At 35.3% G+C, this 15763-nt stretch overlaps 1 protein-coding gene across 2 annotated transcripts in view; it reads right to left on the minus strand.

Moving 5' to 3' along the window:
* SUGCT (succinyl-CoA:glutarate-CoA transferase) overlaps positions 1–15763 on the minus strand; it is a 725292-nt gene that overhangs the window by 588291 nt on the left and 121238 nt on the right. For both annotated transcript variants that reach the window (XM_041773917.1, XM_041773916.1), the window contains exon 8: positions 2991–3134. In XM_041773917.1, coding sequence (XP_041629851.1) covers positions 2991–3134 — 144 coding nt within the window. The remainder of the gene's footprint in view (positions 1–2990; positions 3135–15763) is intronic.

Here is a 15763-nt window from a genome sequence, read left to right on the forward strand (position 1 = left end):
GAGAACCAGTCAGGATATCAGAAACCAGAATTCTTGCTGTGATTGTTGGTCAAGCAGATCAACCTCTCCTAGCTTCAGTTTCCTTGGAAATAAAATAGGAATAAAAGTTTCTGCTCTACCTGCCTGGTGGCAGTTGAGCATCAGACTCTTGGTTTCAGCTCAGGTCATGATCTCAGGGTCATGGGGGCAGCCGGGGTGGCTCAGTGGTTTAGCACATGATCCTGGAGACTCGGGATGGAGTCCCACGTTGGGCTCTCTGCACGGAGCCTGCTTCTCCCTCTGCTTGTGTCTCTGCCTCTGTGTGTGTGTGTGTGTGTGTGTGTGTGTGTGTGTGTGTGTGTGGCTCATGAATAAATAAATAAAATCTTTTAAAATAAATAAATAAATGATCTCAGGGTCATGGGATCAAGCCCAGCACCCAGCTTTGTGTTCAGTGTGGAGTCTGCTTGGGATTCTTTCCCTCTCCTGCCCCCTCATCCCTCCCTCTGCTCACATTCTTACACATATGCTCTCTCTCTAAAATACATAAATAAAATCTTTTTAAAAAATTTCTGCCCTACCTACCTCAAGTGATTATGAAGATTATATAAAATAGTAGATGTGAAAGTCCATAGCTCTAAAATAAGAATTTATTTTTACAGTTAAAAGGTAATGACAATAGCCAAGATATGGAAACAATCTAAGTGTTCATCAATGGATGAATGGATGAAAAAATGTTGTACATATATACACACACAATGGAATGTTATTCACCCATGAAAAAAAGAAGGAAATCCTGCCACTTGCAACAACATGGATGGACTCTAGGGCATCTGCTAAGTAAAATAAGCCAGACAGAGAAAGACAAATACAATACAATGTCATTTATATGTGGAGTCTAGAATAAATTATTTTACTAAAAAAAAATACTGAGCTCATATATAGAGAACAGATCGGTGGTTGCAACAAGCAAAGGGTAGGTAAAATAGGTGACAGGAGTCAAAAGGTACACCTTTCCAGTTATAAAATAAATAAGTCACATGGATGTAATGTACAGCATGGGGACCACAGCTAATAATACTGTACTGCATATCTGAAAGCTGCTAAGAGTAGATCATAAAAGTTCTCATCATGAGAAAAAAAGATCACAACTACGTATCATGATGGATGTTAACCAAACTTAGTGTGGAAATCATTTTGCAATACATACAAATATCAAATCATTATGTTGTACATCTGAAATTAGTATCATGTTACATGTCAATTTTACCTCAATTTTCTAAAAGGTAGTTAATGATTCTTAAGCACACTAATAATCTTAGCAAGCTTTGACTAGATTAGCTATAGCAAATAGGTTAAATCACTGCTAGCAGGTTTGCTAAAAGCAAATTATTTCATCATTAATTGTTTGCCAAGTACTTATCCTAACTCAATGATTTTCTTCCTTTTTCTAGCCTTTCCTAGCACACCAAAGGGTCATGAGACATACCCACTACTAACAGTGGGTCTTCTATGGATCTCAAAAGATTGGGAGAGCCCACTCTGACAAATACTGGGCTGGGCTTTGAGGATACCACTGTAAGCAGGAACAAATGCTATTCTTGCATTCATGGAACTTACAGACCAGGGGGAGGACATGAACAACAAACATAGATACAAAGCCAAAATGACTGGAATACATGTATATGTGTATGGATGCATGACTTACTGTACTTATTGTATATCCTCACTTCAAACAACCCTAACAGGGATACCAGCCCCCTCCACGCCTATCCCCAGGGAACCACACACCTCCACATTGTGAGTCCATTGTGTTACGTGCTAGAAAATAATTAAACTCTACAATATGCTACAGGAGAATTTCTTCCAGAGCTAGTTAATCATTGACATATAAGTAAAGCAGTCTAGGTAAAGATCAGGAGACTTAAGTAGAGTTCCAAATCCGGGACCAGCCACACAATTTGCAAGTATTGGTGCAAAGTGAAAAAAATGTAGGGCTTCTCATTCAAAAATAATTAAGAATCTCAAGGCAGTAATAACAAAGCATTTAAACTAAGCCTAGGACCCTCTGTGATTGCACAGATCAAATACCCATGATACCTTCCTGGCTTCTATTCTTATTGAATGTGTAATTGGTAGCCAGTCACTTACCCTACCTCTGGTTCCTTACAGCTATAAAATTAAAGGAGGGAAGAAAAGGCTTTCAGCTTCTTCCCATAACTAACATCTATGTTTCTCTATTTAGGAGACTGTTCATTCATTTAGAGGGATTATTTTACCCTTTTATATAACCATCCAAATGCTCACTGTGACTCAAAGCTAATGTTGAAACCCCATACATAGCATTTTACCTTCAACCATTTTGATGTTTTTCTTACCTCTAGACAACTCTTTAATTTTGTCTAAGAAAAAAATAATTTATGCTCAATATTACCTCAAAATTGTAATAGTTATTAAGTCCAATAATAGATCTTATGGTTTAATGGGTTAGTAAAATATCATATATGTTATCATAACACAAAATTGGTTTTTACATTGAAATAACTATATTTTAATACAACTGGTTTCCCTTGCAATTCTAAGTATACCATTTTATGCATGTAAAAACATAATTCTGAGAAAAGGTCCATAGGCTTCACCAGACTACTCAAAGGGTCCACAGTACAAAAAAGGTGAAGAAACTCTGGTCAAAAGGTTACGGAACTCAAGTGACAATAAAATAGAACCAAATGTATTCTTATCTCACAAGTAGTAATAGACCCATTTTAATATAAATAGCCTTTAAAATTCTAATTCAACAGCAATGTCTACATACAACAAAATCTTCCTGGCCCATTTGATTTAACATGACAATATTTAAGTGTTCCAAAACGACAGCTTTTGCTGTTGTTGTTTGTGGGCTTTCCTGTTTTTCTTATTTTTGCACATGTGACCATAGGATTTGATATGAAAGAGTGTAACTCACATACACATCTTTATATCACAATTTCAAATGTTCTTTGGGTTGGTACCTGAGATGACAGTAGGTTACAATCAATGAATAGTCCTTTCCCAGTTTTGTATCTTTGTATCAATCCAGCCATAATGGCTCCATACGCATACAGGCCAGTAGCAAGATCAGTCATGGCCACTCCTGAACGAACTGGATCGCCATCCTGATTTGAGGGTTGGGGGGAGAAAAACAGAGAAAATTGAAAATCTAAACCATCACATGATTTCTCAAATATTTGAAGAGCAAACAGAAGAAAGAATTGTATATGACATGTGCATGCACACACACAAACGAATAAAACAAGTTGCTACTGTGGATAATCTGCTGATGGTAAGAATACATTTATATTTATTGTATTTCTCACTCCATCACCTACCAACCAAACTAAACCAAACCAAATAAAATAAAATGTTTTAAACATGTATGAAATTCCTTCTTAATATATATTACCTTGTTTACCCTTAAAAAAAAAGTTAAATTTGAATTTAAATGAGTAAAACTATTGGAAACAAAAGAGAATTTTTTTTTTTTCCTGTTGAGTAAGAGGCTCTCCCAGGAAAAAAGAAGGCAGAAGACCTGGTCTATTCTCCTTATAAGCACGCTAATTATTGACAAATATACTAATGGTATTTGCTTACAAAAGAAAAAAGAGTACTTATTCAGAGAAGGCTTTCAGCAAAATACTTTTGTTTTAGAATTACTATGGTATACAAACCTAGAATCTATAGTGTTTGTGTCTTTTTTTAAGATTTTATTTATTTACTTGAGAGAGAGAGAGAGAGAGAAGCAGACTCCTTGCTGAACAGGGAGCCTAACACGGGGCTCCATCCCAAGACCCACTGATCAGGATCTGAGCCGAAGGTAGTTGCTTAACCAGATCATTACCTGAGCTGAAGGCAGTTGCTTAAACAACTGAGCCACTGGCACCCCTGGAATATACGGATTTATAAGGGATGGGATATCACCTATACAATTGTTGGAGTATACAATTGTTGAGGTATAAAATATATGGAATGTTTCACAGCCTATAGTGTTCCCTGTTGTATGAGGTAACCTATATACTTCATTAGAGATCATATCTACTGCTCTAGGATTGAGAGGTTTGTCTATTATGGGAAGAAAGAATCTAGGGGTCTCTCTCAATGTCCAGGACCTCTATCTGCTTCTCCTGTGCCTATTGGCCCCTTGTATCCTTAAAATCGCAAGTAAAGCTTAATACTGCTTAACATCTTCAATCCATGTCAGTCTGATTTGACAACCCAATCCTGGATCTATATGTAAAGATATTACAACAGTGCCTGGCATACAATAAGTCCTATAAAAATTAGCTAACATTATCATTAACATTATTATCAGTCATCGTTATATCATAGAGTTCTTATTTTGCACTACCTTAAATTCTGTTAAGTCTGTCATCATACAGAATACCTAAAAAAAGCCTATATTTCATCTGTCTGATACATTCATTCAATCCCTTCTTTATCCATTAATTCCAGCTGTTAATTCAATTAATTTTGGGAGCTAATTTTTATTTTCCTGCAATCGATATATGAACTATATCAATCATCTTAATGAGAGTGCTAAGTAATGTTAAAAGCAAGTAAATGAGAATATATAATTACTAAATTTTTTCTCTGCTTTCAACACAATTTGAAGGAAGATATAGCAATAAAAATTGGAAACTTCTAGCTGTTTTCTACCTGCTATGACTAGAGAAACTTGCAGTGGCTTGAGTCAGTAAACTTAAAATTAAATGTGTCACTGGGATTTATGATTATTTATAGAGAGACAAGTTCAAATTTAAGTTTAAAGATGCATTTTCTCGCTATAAAATGAATAAACTCATTTTATCTGCTCTACTTCTCAGACCAATAGGAATAAATGAGATAAGTCCTTTGTCATATATTAAAACTTCCTGATAAGGGGAGACTATACCAGATTAATATTCTAAAAACATCATTACATTATCCAGAATAACAGTATGAAATGTATAAGCATTAAATAAACATTAACTCATCAATATATTAAAGACAACATTGTCTGGGAGATCCCTGGGTGGCTCAGCGGTTTGGCGCCTGCCTTTGGCCCAGGGCATGATCCTGGAGTCCCAGGATCGAGTCCCACATCGGGTTCCCTGAGCTTGCTTCTCCCTCTGCCTGTGTCTCTGCCTCTCTCTCTCTCTCTCTCTCTCTGTCTCTCATGAATAAATAAATAAAATCTTTTTTTAAAAAACAAAGACAACCTTGTCACTGTTAAAAGAGACAATTTGTGCCAAATAATTTCAGTGAAACACCAACTGGAACAGGCTAACACACTTTAGATTCAAAGATACAAACAGCCTGAAAAAAAAATGAAAGCATGGGAAAAAATATATCATGCAAACAACAGACAAAAGAATGCTGGAGTGGCTATACTAATATCAGACAAAATAGATCTTAATAGAAACCGAAAAACTGTCACTAGACAAAATAAAAAGATATTTTATAATGAAAATGGGGTCACTGAACTGGGAAGATATAACAACTAGAAGCATATATGCACCCAACAACAGAGCTGCCAAAATACAAAAAGCAAAGAGTAACTCATTTGAAAAGAGAAATAGACACTTGAGGAATAATAGAAGGAGGTTTCAAAACTCAAATATGAATAGTGAATAGAACAACTAGATAGAAAATTTTAAAAGAAGGAAAAGATTTGAACACCATAAACCAATATATCTAATATCTAGAAAACACTGCACCCAACAACAAAATACATATTCTTCTCAAGAGCACACAGAACATTCTCTAGGACAGACGATCTCATAGGCCATAAGATAAGCTAAAATAACACACACACACACACACACACACACACACACACACACTGAAATATTACATAGTCATAAAAAAGGATGAAATTGTGCCATTTGAGACAGCATGGACGGACCTACAGGGTATTATGCTAAGTGAAATAAGTCAGACAAGAAGACAAATACTATATGATTTCTCTTATATGTGGAATCTAAAAAAACAAAACAAATGAATTAATAAACAAAAAAGCAGAATCAGACTTATAAATACAGTAAACAAACTAAAGGTTGCCAGAGGGAAGGGAGGTGGGGAATGGGCAAAATGGATGACAAGGGGTGGATAATAGGCTTCCATTTATGGAATGAATTAGTCATAGGAATAAAAGCACAGCATAAGAAATATGGTCAATGGTATTGTGACAGATGGTAGCTACACCTGTGGTAAGCATAGCATAATGTATAAACACGTGGAATCACTATGATGTATACCTGAAACTAATGTAACAGTGTGTGCCAACTATACTCAAGTAAAATTTTTGAAAAAGAAAATGCCTCAAGACAAATGAAAATAAAGGTCCAACATACCAAAATGTATGAGGTGGAGCTAAAGCAGTATTTGAGGGCAATTTATAGCTTACATACCTGTATTTTAAAAGAAGAAAAATTCAAATTCAAATTCAATATTTCAAATGAAAACTTACCATCCCCCCTTTAGACATTGGAAAAAGAAAAGCAAACTAAACCAAAAGGAGTAAAAGGAAGTAAAACAGTTTAGAGTCGGAAATAATGAAATAGAGAAGAGTAGGCCAATGGAGAAAATCAACAAAACAAAAAGTTGGTTCCCTGAAAAGATCAACAAAAGTGACAAATCTGTACTTGAACTTTTTTAAAAAAGTAAAAAATAAAACTAACAAATAATTAGAAAAACTGAATAAATATATGACAATAGAGAAACTGAATTTGTAATCAAAAAGCTTCCAACAAAATTTTTAAAACCCTGGAGAATTCTACCAAGTATTTTTTTTAAGTTTTTATTCAAATCCCAGTTAGTTAACATACAATGTAATATTAGTTTTAGGTGTACGATATAGTGATTCAATGCTTCCACACTTCACCCAGTGCTCTTGACAAGAAGTCTACTCTTAATCACAAACCCCTACTTAAGCTGGCCTCCTGCCCACCTCCCTTCTGGTAACCATCAGTTTGTTCTCTATACTCAAGAGTCTGTTACTTGGTTTGCTCCTCTTTTTTCCCCTTTGCTCAATGTTTTGTTTCTTAAATTCCACATATGAGTAAAATCATATAACTATCAAGCATTTCAAGAATTAACATTAATTCTTCATAAGTGCTTTCAAACCCTGAAAGTGGAGATAACAATTCTCAACTTCTATGAGGCCAGTAATTTACTGAGGTCAAGCCACACAAAGACATCAAAAGAAAATAAAACTATACAGCCCAATATCTCTTAAAAGAGTGAACACAAATTCTCAACAAAATACTAGCAAACTGAATCCAGAAATATATAAAGGGATTATACATTATGAGTAATTGGGATCAATGTTCTCAGGAACAAGGTTGATTTAATATTTGAAAATCGATCAATATAACAGACTAAAGCATTAAAATTAAGGACAAATGCAAAATGATCATCTCAAAAGATGCAGATAAAGTATTTTGATAAAACTCAGAACGCTTAATGAGGAAATACTCAACACACTAAGAAGAGAAGTGAACTTCAATCTCATGAAGGACATATGTGAAAAAGAACACAGGTCACATCGTAAGTAAATGTGAAAAATTGAATGCTTTTCCCTAATATCAGGAACAAGAGAAGGATACCTGCTCTCATCACTTCAATTCAACATTGTACTGGAGGTTTTAGCCAGTGAATTAGGGGGGGAAAAAATAAAAGTAATCTAGAGTGGAAAGAAAGAAGTAAAACTATATTTGCAGATGACAATCTTATGTACAGTAAATCCTTAGGAATCCACTAAAAAAAACTTAAAACTAACAAATGAATTCAGCAAGTTTGCAAGATACAAGGCAATATATAAAAATCAACTGTATTTCCACACAGTAACAATAAACAAACTAAAAATGATATTAAGAAAATAATTCCATTTACAATATCATCAAAAGGAATAAATTTAACAAAAGAAGAACAAACTTATATTTTGAAAACTATCAAACATTGTCAAAAGATATTAAAAAGAAGACCTAAATAAATGGAAAGACATCCCACTGTCATGAATCAGAAGATTTTATACTGTTAAAATGGCAATACTCCCCAAATTGATCTACATATTCAAAGCAAGTTCACCTACCAAAATTCAAGGTGTCTTTTTTGGTAGAAATAAAGTCTAATCCTAAAATTCATATGTAAATTCCAGGGACAATAATTAAAACATCTAGAAAAAGAAGAATAAAGTTGGAAGATTCTGACTTCCCAATTTCAATACTTACTGCAATGCTACTGTAAATAAGGCAGCATGATATTAGAATAAGCCAGATTGACAGACAATGGGAATTCTCAGTTTTACTTTCAATTCATTTTTTGACAAGCACACCAAGATAATTCAATGGGAAAAGAATAGTCTCTTTCAAAAATGGTGATGCAAAGGAATGAACTCCTCCTTACACCACACACAAAAATTAACTTTAAATGGATCATTAACCGGGGCACCTGGGTGGCTCAGTGGTTGAGCATCTGCCTTTGGCTCAGGTGGTGGTCCTGGGGCCCTGTGATTGAATCCCACATCAGGCTCCCTCCCTCTGCCTGTGTCTCTGCCTCTCTCTCTGTGTCTCTCACAAATAAATAAATAAAATATTTTTAAAACATAAAAATAAAAGATAAAAATATTTTAAAAATAAAAATGTGCGTTTCAAAGGAAACCATCAAGAAAATGAATAGACAACTTAAAGAGTGGGAGAAAGTTCTTCCAAGTCACATATCTGATAAGGAACTGAAAACTGGAACTGAATTTATAAAGAAACTTGATAATTTATAACTCAATAATAAGGCAAATAACCCATTTTTTAAAATGGGCAAAGGATCTGAATAGACATTTCTCCAAAGAAAATGCACAAATGTCCTTTAAGCACATGAAAAGATGCTCAACATCACTAGCCATCAGAGAAATGCAAATGAAAACCACAATGAGCTTACAACCCAACAATAAAAAGACAACCCAATTTTAAAATGAGCAGAGTGTTGACATACTTTCAAAAAAAAAGATATACAAATAGCCAATAAGCACATGAAAAGATGCTCAACATCACTAGCCATCAGGGAAATGCAAATGAAAACCACAATGAGCTTACAACCCAACAATAAAAAGACAACCCAATTTAAAAATGAACAAAGGGCTTACACACACATTTCTCCGAAGAAGACATATAAATAGCTAATAAGAACATGAAAAGGTGCTCAAGATCATTAGTCATCAGAGAAACGCAAATCAAAACCACCATGAGATACCAAATCATACATACTAGATAGAATAGCTGTCATGAAAAAGAGAGATAATAGCAAGTGTTACCAAGGATGTGGAAAAATAAAAATCTTATACACTGCTGGTGGGATTATAATGCTGTGCTCACTGTGGAAAACAGTCTGGTAATTCCTTAAAGAGTTAAACATAAAGTTACCATATGAGCAATTCTACTTCCAGCAATATACCCAAAAGAATGAAAACATATTCCTCACAAAAAAAACTTATACACAAATTTTCATAGCAGCACTATTCACCATGGCCTAAGAGTGGAAGTAACCCACATGCCCACCAACCAATAAATAAAGTGCAGGATGGCCATACAATGGGATATGTTAGGCAATAAAGAGAAGCAAAGTACTGATATATACTAAGACTTTATGCTACGTGACAGAGCCAGTCCCAAAAGGCCACATATTATATGAGGCTATTTTCATGAAATATCCAGAATAGGCAAATTCTGGATGAAAAGTAGAGCCAGGGGCTGAGAGGAAGTGGAATAGGAAGTGCTACTAATGAGTTTGGGGTTTCTTTTTAGTGAGATGAAAATGTTTTAAATTGATTGTGGTGACGGCCGCACAATTCTGTGAATATAAAAACCATTGTGAATATAAAACCACTGAATTGTCACCTTATATGAGTGAATTACATGGTATATGCATTATATGTCCATAAGCTGTTTTAAGTCCCATTATAATGCTGATAATGAAACAAAACAGAAAAGACAGAAATAATTAGAAATTATTTCTAAAATAATTTTAAGTCTTTTAAAGGCCTGCTAAAGAACACGTATTTAGTGGAAACTCTACCTACAAGTTACATTTCATTCAAAGCTGCTTGGTAACAAGCAAGTCTTTTAAAAGTCTTTTAAAGGCCTGCTAAAGAACACGTATTTAGTGGAAACTCTACCTACAAGTTACATTTCATTCAAAGCTGCTTGGTAACAACTAAATATATGCCACTCATGTTCTAGTATAATTCAGAGGTGGCTATGCTTATATTTTGGAAATCCCTCGTACTCATATTCCTGTCATCAAAGAACTGTCAGCATGCCAGAGAAATAAGGAAGTGCAAATAAAATACCATTTAGTGAGCAGGAAACCCCACAGTGAACCACATTGCCACACTGAGGTGACAAAGTATTCCCAGGTGCAATCAGACAATCAGAGCTGGGGTGCGTATATACAAGGTATGAAACTCCCCTTCCACATCTGGAGCTCCATTGGAGCCCTGCTGCCATGACGGCATAAAGCAGCGTGTCTCTCTCCTCCTAAGATCTGGGATAAATCGGGTGGTACCATCTCTATGTCAATAGATATAGAAATTTATCACTCAGAACACTTAGCAAACATGTATTTGGGGAAAATCAGGTAATTAATGGACCTTGTTAAGCAATGTGTGCTAGGATTCCACCATAACTTATCGGAGGAAGTGGATCTGAGTTAATATGTAGATTTTTAGAAATTAAGTAATATTTATATTTTACTAAATTTTAATTCTAGAAATTGGTAATAGAATAATTTTTATGGATATTTTGAAACTGCTTTAAGTATATTTAGCTTCTTTAATAAATTAATACAACCCTTTCATTAGAACAACTTGTGATATTCCTATAAAACTAAAACAGGTATACTTCTCATCCACAAAGGCACAAGAAAAGGAAGACTCTGCTTAAGAACTAAGACATACAATTATAGCAGGAGGACAAAGTCTATATTAAAAATATTAGGTCATGGGGCACCTGAGTGGCTCAGTCAGCTAAGCGTCCAACTCTTGACTTCAGCTCAAGTCACAATCTCAGGGTTCTGGGATCAAGTCCTGCTTAGGGCTCCACACTCAGTAGGGAATCTGCTTGAGAGAATCTCTTTCCCTCTCCCTCTGCTCCTTTCCCTTCTTTCTCTCTCCCCCACCCAAAGAAATAAATAAAATCTTTTTTAAAAAATTAAGACTTCCAAATTACTCACTTTTCATATCCATTCATATATTTCTGCATTCTCCCTGTTACCAATGCTCTCTTAAACTCTCTCATCACCTTTCATTCATGTATTTCAAAACAAAACCTGAATATTAATTTTAAAAAATTACTAGCGAAATCCAAATAAAGTGGAGTTTAGTTAATAGTACTGCACCAATGCTAATTTCATTATACCATGGCTTTTCAAAGTGTTAACACTACAAAGTGGTAAAGGTTATGGGCTGAAGGGTATAGAGGTATAGGTAAGGGTATTGGTAAAGGGTATAGGAATTTAGGTAATCACAGTGACCTAAATTATAAAATTAAAAACTTTTTAAAGATTATTTCCCATAACACTACAAAAGACTGTGTAATATTTTTACTCATTTCTCCATACCTATTCCTGCTACTTTCAGAACTTACCAAATAGATTTTTTTAAAAGGAAGGGAGGGAGGGAGGGAGAAAAATCATTTGTTTTTCTAAGTTATTATTTAAAATCTTGTTTGATTAAAAAAAAAGTATGTAAGAAACTATAAATCAATTCTGGCAGATGTTCAATAAAGTGGCATGAATTTGAAAAGTCACACAAGCATTTTTCTTTTTAGTTATATTACTCAATCTAATTACTTCATAAAACAACAAAAATGTTAAAACTTTTTTTAAGCAGTTAGCTTCAATTCCAAAATAAAAAAATTATCCTTAAACGTTTCTGTGTCTAGATTGTCATACTTTTATTTCATATTGAGTAATTCATTATATTAATGTAATTTACAGAAAATTTTTTTCTACCTTGGCGCCCATGAATTTTTTAGTGACCTATTTTCTGAAATATGAATTCTTCCACCATCTACTAACTGTATAACCTTTGGAAAGTTCTTAGCCCTTCTATTTTTTTCCCCATTGTTGAAGGTAGGTAATGATAAGATCTATCTCATAGGTAGGTATGAGAACTAAATAAGAAAATGTGTATAAAATCACTTTATGTGCAAAGGTGACCTTTTATAAGACGTTTGGTGTGGTGATAGGAGACCCATCAGAAACATTTAGCAATAGTCCGGGGAGAGAGCCAAAGTGAGAACCTCAGTTAAGAAAGAAAGCATGCATTGACTCGAGATACTTAGAAATTTGAATTCTTAGACTTTGCTTACTGATTGGGTGAAAAGAGAGGTTAAAATAAATTAATTTGGAAATTAATTTGGAAAATAACCAACAGGAAATTAGGAAAAATATCTTTAGTACAAAGAGCAATATGAAGAACAAAAAAATGGTATATTCAATCAAACCAGTATTTTAGCAAACAAGAATGCAGACAGTCACTATAGTTACTGCTTTCACATTTCATGGGCACAGACCTTGGAACTACACAGTATCCAAACTTTCTGTTCTAAACACACACTCTATGGGACACCTGGGTGGCTCAGGGGTTGAGCATCTGCCTTCGGCTCAGGGCATGATCCCAGGGTCCTGGGATAGAGTCTCACATCAGGCTCCCTACGGGGAGCCTGCTTCTCCCTCTGCCTGTATCTCTCTCTCTCTCTCTCTCTCTCTCTCTCTCTCTCCCTCTCCCTCTGTGTGTGTGTGTGTCTCATGAATAAATAAATAAAATCTTTAAAAAAAATAAAATAAACACACAGTCTACCTCAAACCACTCACTGAAGCTAAAAATATGTTTATAGTGACATTCACCCATAAATTTCTACAAAGCAATATATTTCCGTTACAGGAAGGAAATTCCATGTAATGGCTAAAACACAACTCAGAGCTATAGATCCAACTCCTAGGGACCTTCACATTCCCACCTATAAAGAGGCACGACAAAATCTACCATCATGTGCTTCACTGATATACTCTGGAGTCCTCCAAACTAAATCACAGCTTTTTAGAAGCTGAAAGGATCTGCTCGTTCAGTTCCCTTAGCAGTGAAGGTAGAAAAGCAGGAGAGTATAGGGTTGTTAAGAGATCTATCTCTGCTACTTACCAGCAAACTGATACCCAGTAACAAAGAGAAAATAGTGTTCCCATCGTAATACCTTAAATCTAGCTATTAGGGGTGCATAGTACCGACAAGAGAAAAATCTTCAGATGTTTCACCTAGACACTGAAACACGAAGATCATTTTTCTTCATCAGAAACCACAAAACTTGAAGTCCCAACCCATCCATCACCCACACATCTCCATCTGAACCTAGACAAAGCACAAGTCAGAAGCTGACATCGCAACAAACTGGGAACCCCAGAAGGAGGGGAGAAAAAGAGAAACTGAGAAAAAGGAAACTTAGAGAAGGCCAGAGAGTCTATATCAGACAGGCAGCTCAAAGGAAAATGTAACAAACCAATTGGTGCTATTCTCTTGGCCACTTATGAATGCTTCAGTGCCTATTATGAATTTCTTTTTTTTTTTAAGATCTTATTTACTTATTCATGAGAGACACAGAGAGAGAGGCAGAGACACAGGCAGAGGGAGAAGCAGGCTCCATGCAGGGAGCCCGATGCAGAACTTGATCCCAGGACCCCAGGATCAGACCCTGAGCCAATGGCAGATGCTCAACCACTGAGCCACCCAGATGCCTTATGAATTTCTTTCTTGTAATGAATGAAAATTTTTGTACTTTTACACATTAAAAGTATAACTTAGAGGTATTAAACTTACAGAATGTAATATTCTATAGTGCACTTTAAAACCAGTATCTAACTAACTCTCTGCAGATCCTTAGAAGTAAGCAATCCCTGTTCTAGACAAGGAACTGAGGAATAGCCAGGTTAAATACTGTATGTAAGATGTTACAATCATTTAGTAGCTGAGTCAAGATGAGACTCCAAATGAAGTGATCCTGAATCCATTTCCTCTACTCATTACTACATTCAACCATCTTCTTTAAGGACGCATGACCAGGTCTAGATTCCTAACTATCTTGTATTTAATAAGCCGATAAGATGCTCTCTTCAGGTCTCCTGCATATCCACGAGGTTATATAAAATGTCATGCTTTTCAAGGTGCTTTAACATATGCTGTTACATTTATCTCTCAACCATAATTCTATGAGTACCAATATTATCTGTATTTTAGAGATTATGAAGGATTTAGATGATACACGAACTGTCAAAATCATAGCAGCAAATGGTACAATGACAACTAGAACTCTTGAATTCTGACCCTAAAGCTTCTGTTCTTTTCACTGCCACCTTGTCTCCATCCATTGTCCCAATTTCAATATTCATCATCTTTCCTTTTCAGACAGTCACTAGAGAGCAAAAGTTGTAAAGAGATGAGGTGATTTGTCATTTCTACAGCCACAGTTAAGAAGTAATCAGTCCTGACATGGCTTGTTCAATGCAATTCGAGTGAGTAGCAAACACTCTAATGCACTTACCAAAAAAATAGGGTGTTACCAGTGTGAAAAATGTAAGCCAGACGTTTTCAGAAACCTGGAAAAATCCACTCACTGGGAGCCCACCAAATTAAAAAATAGACAAAATGACAAATTTTCAAAAATGTTTAACACCCCAATTACAATATTTTCTTATCCAGTGATTAAATACCATCTAAATCATTTTGAGTTGACTCCCACAGTGAAATGCCCAAAATATCACCCCGCCTGGCTGTCCTCTGGAGTTTAAATAGGGTAAGACTGGGAGAAAATGGAATGGATGGTTAGGGAATTGTGATATTTTAAGAGATGGAGTAAGAAATAATTTGGAAAGTTTTTTTTCTTCTTTCCATGTTGTTCTTCAAGAACAGTTTCTGTGTTATAGCTTTCTGTGATACATCAGAGAGAAGCAAAAACAAATCTAAAAGTCAATGTTTCTTTTTTTTTATATTAAGTTTTTTTTTTATTTTAATGCCAGTATAGTTAACATACAATGTTATACTAGGTTCCGGGTCCACAAAAGAGTGATTCAACAATACTATACATCATTACTCAGTGCTCATCAATGTAAGTACTCTTAATCCCCTTCACCTACTTCACCCACCCATTCCCCCACTTCCCCCTCTGATATGCTTTATTTTAAAGGGATACCCTGAGTTAAAAATTTTCAACCATGAACATTTTTTACTTGAAGCATACTTCAGAATACTTGGTTCTAAAAGACTTATATAAAACATCCCATCCAAGAAAAATAGAATACACATTTTAAGCAGACATGCAAAAATCCCCTGGTCAAGTCACATAAAAAGAGACATAACAAATATTATAAATTTAAGAGGACTTAAAGTCATTGTTTCTAAGTTCTGAGACAAAACAACATTCATATTCATTAAGATCTGCATATAATCAATCCTACATTTAACAAACCTCCTCTGAACAGTCTTATATTTCAGTAAGTTGCTCCAGACCACTCCAGACCTCTATACCTGGTACAATTAAGGTAAGCCAGGAGAGGAGGGGCAAGACGGCGGAAGAGGAGGGTCCCCAAGTCACCTGTCCCCACCAAATGACCTAGATAACCTTCAAATCATCCTGAAAATCTACGAATTCGGCCTGAGATTTAAACAGAGACCAGCTGGAACGCTACAGTGAGAAGAGTTCGCGCTTCTATCAAGGTAGGAAGACGG

This window comes from Vulpes lagopus, chromosome 11 (assembly GCF_018345385.1).
Source record: "Vulpes lagopus strain Blue_001 chromosome 11, ASM1834538v1, whole genome shotgun sequence".
Classification (NCBI taxonomy): Eukaryota; Metazoa; Chordata; class Mammalia; order Carnivora; family Canidae; genus Vulpes; species Vulpes lagopus.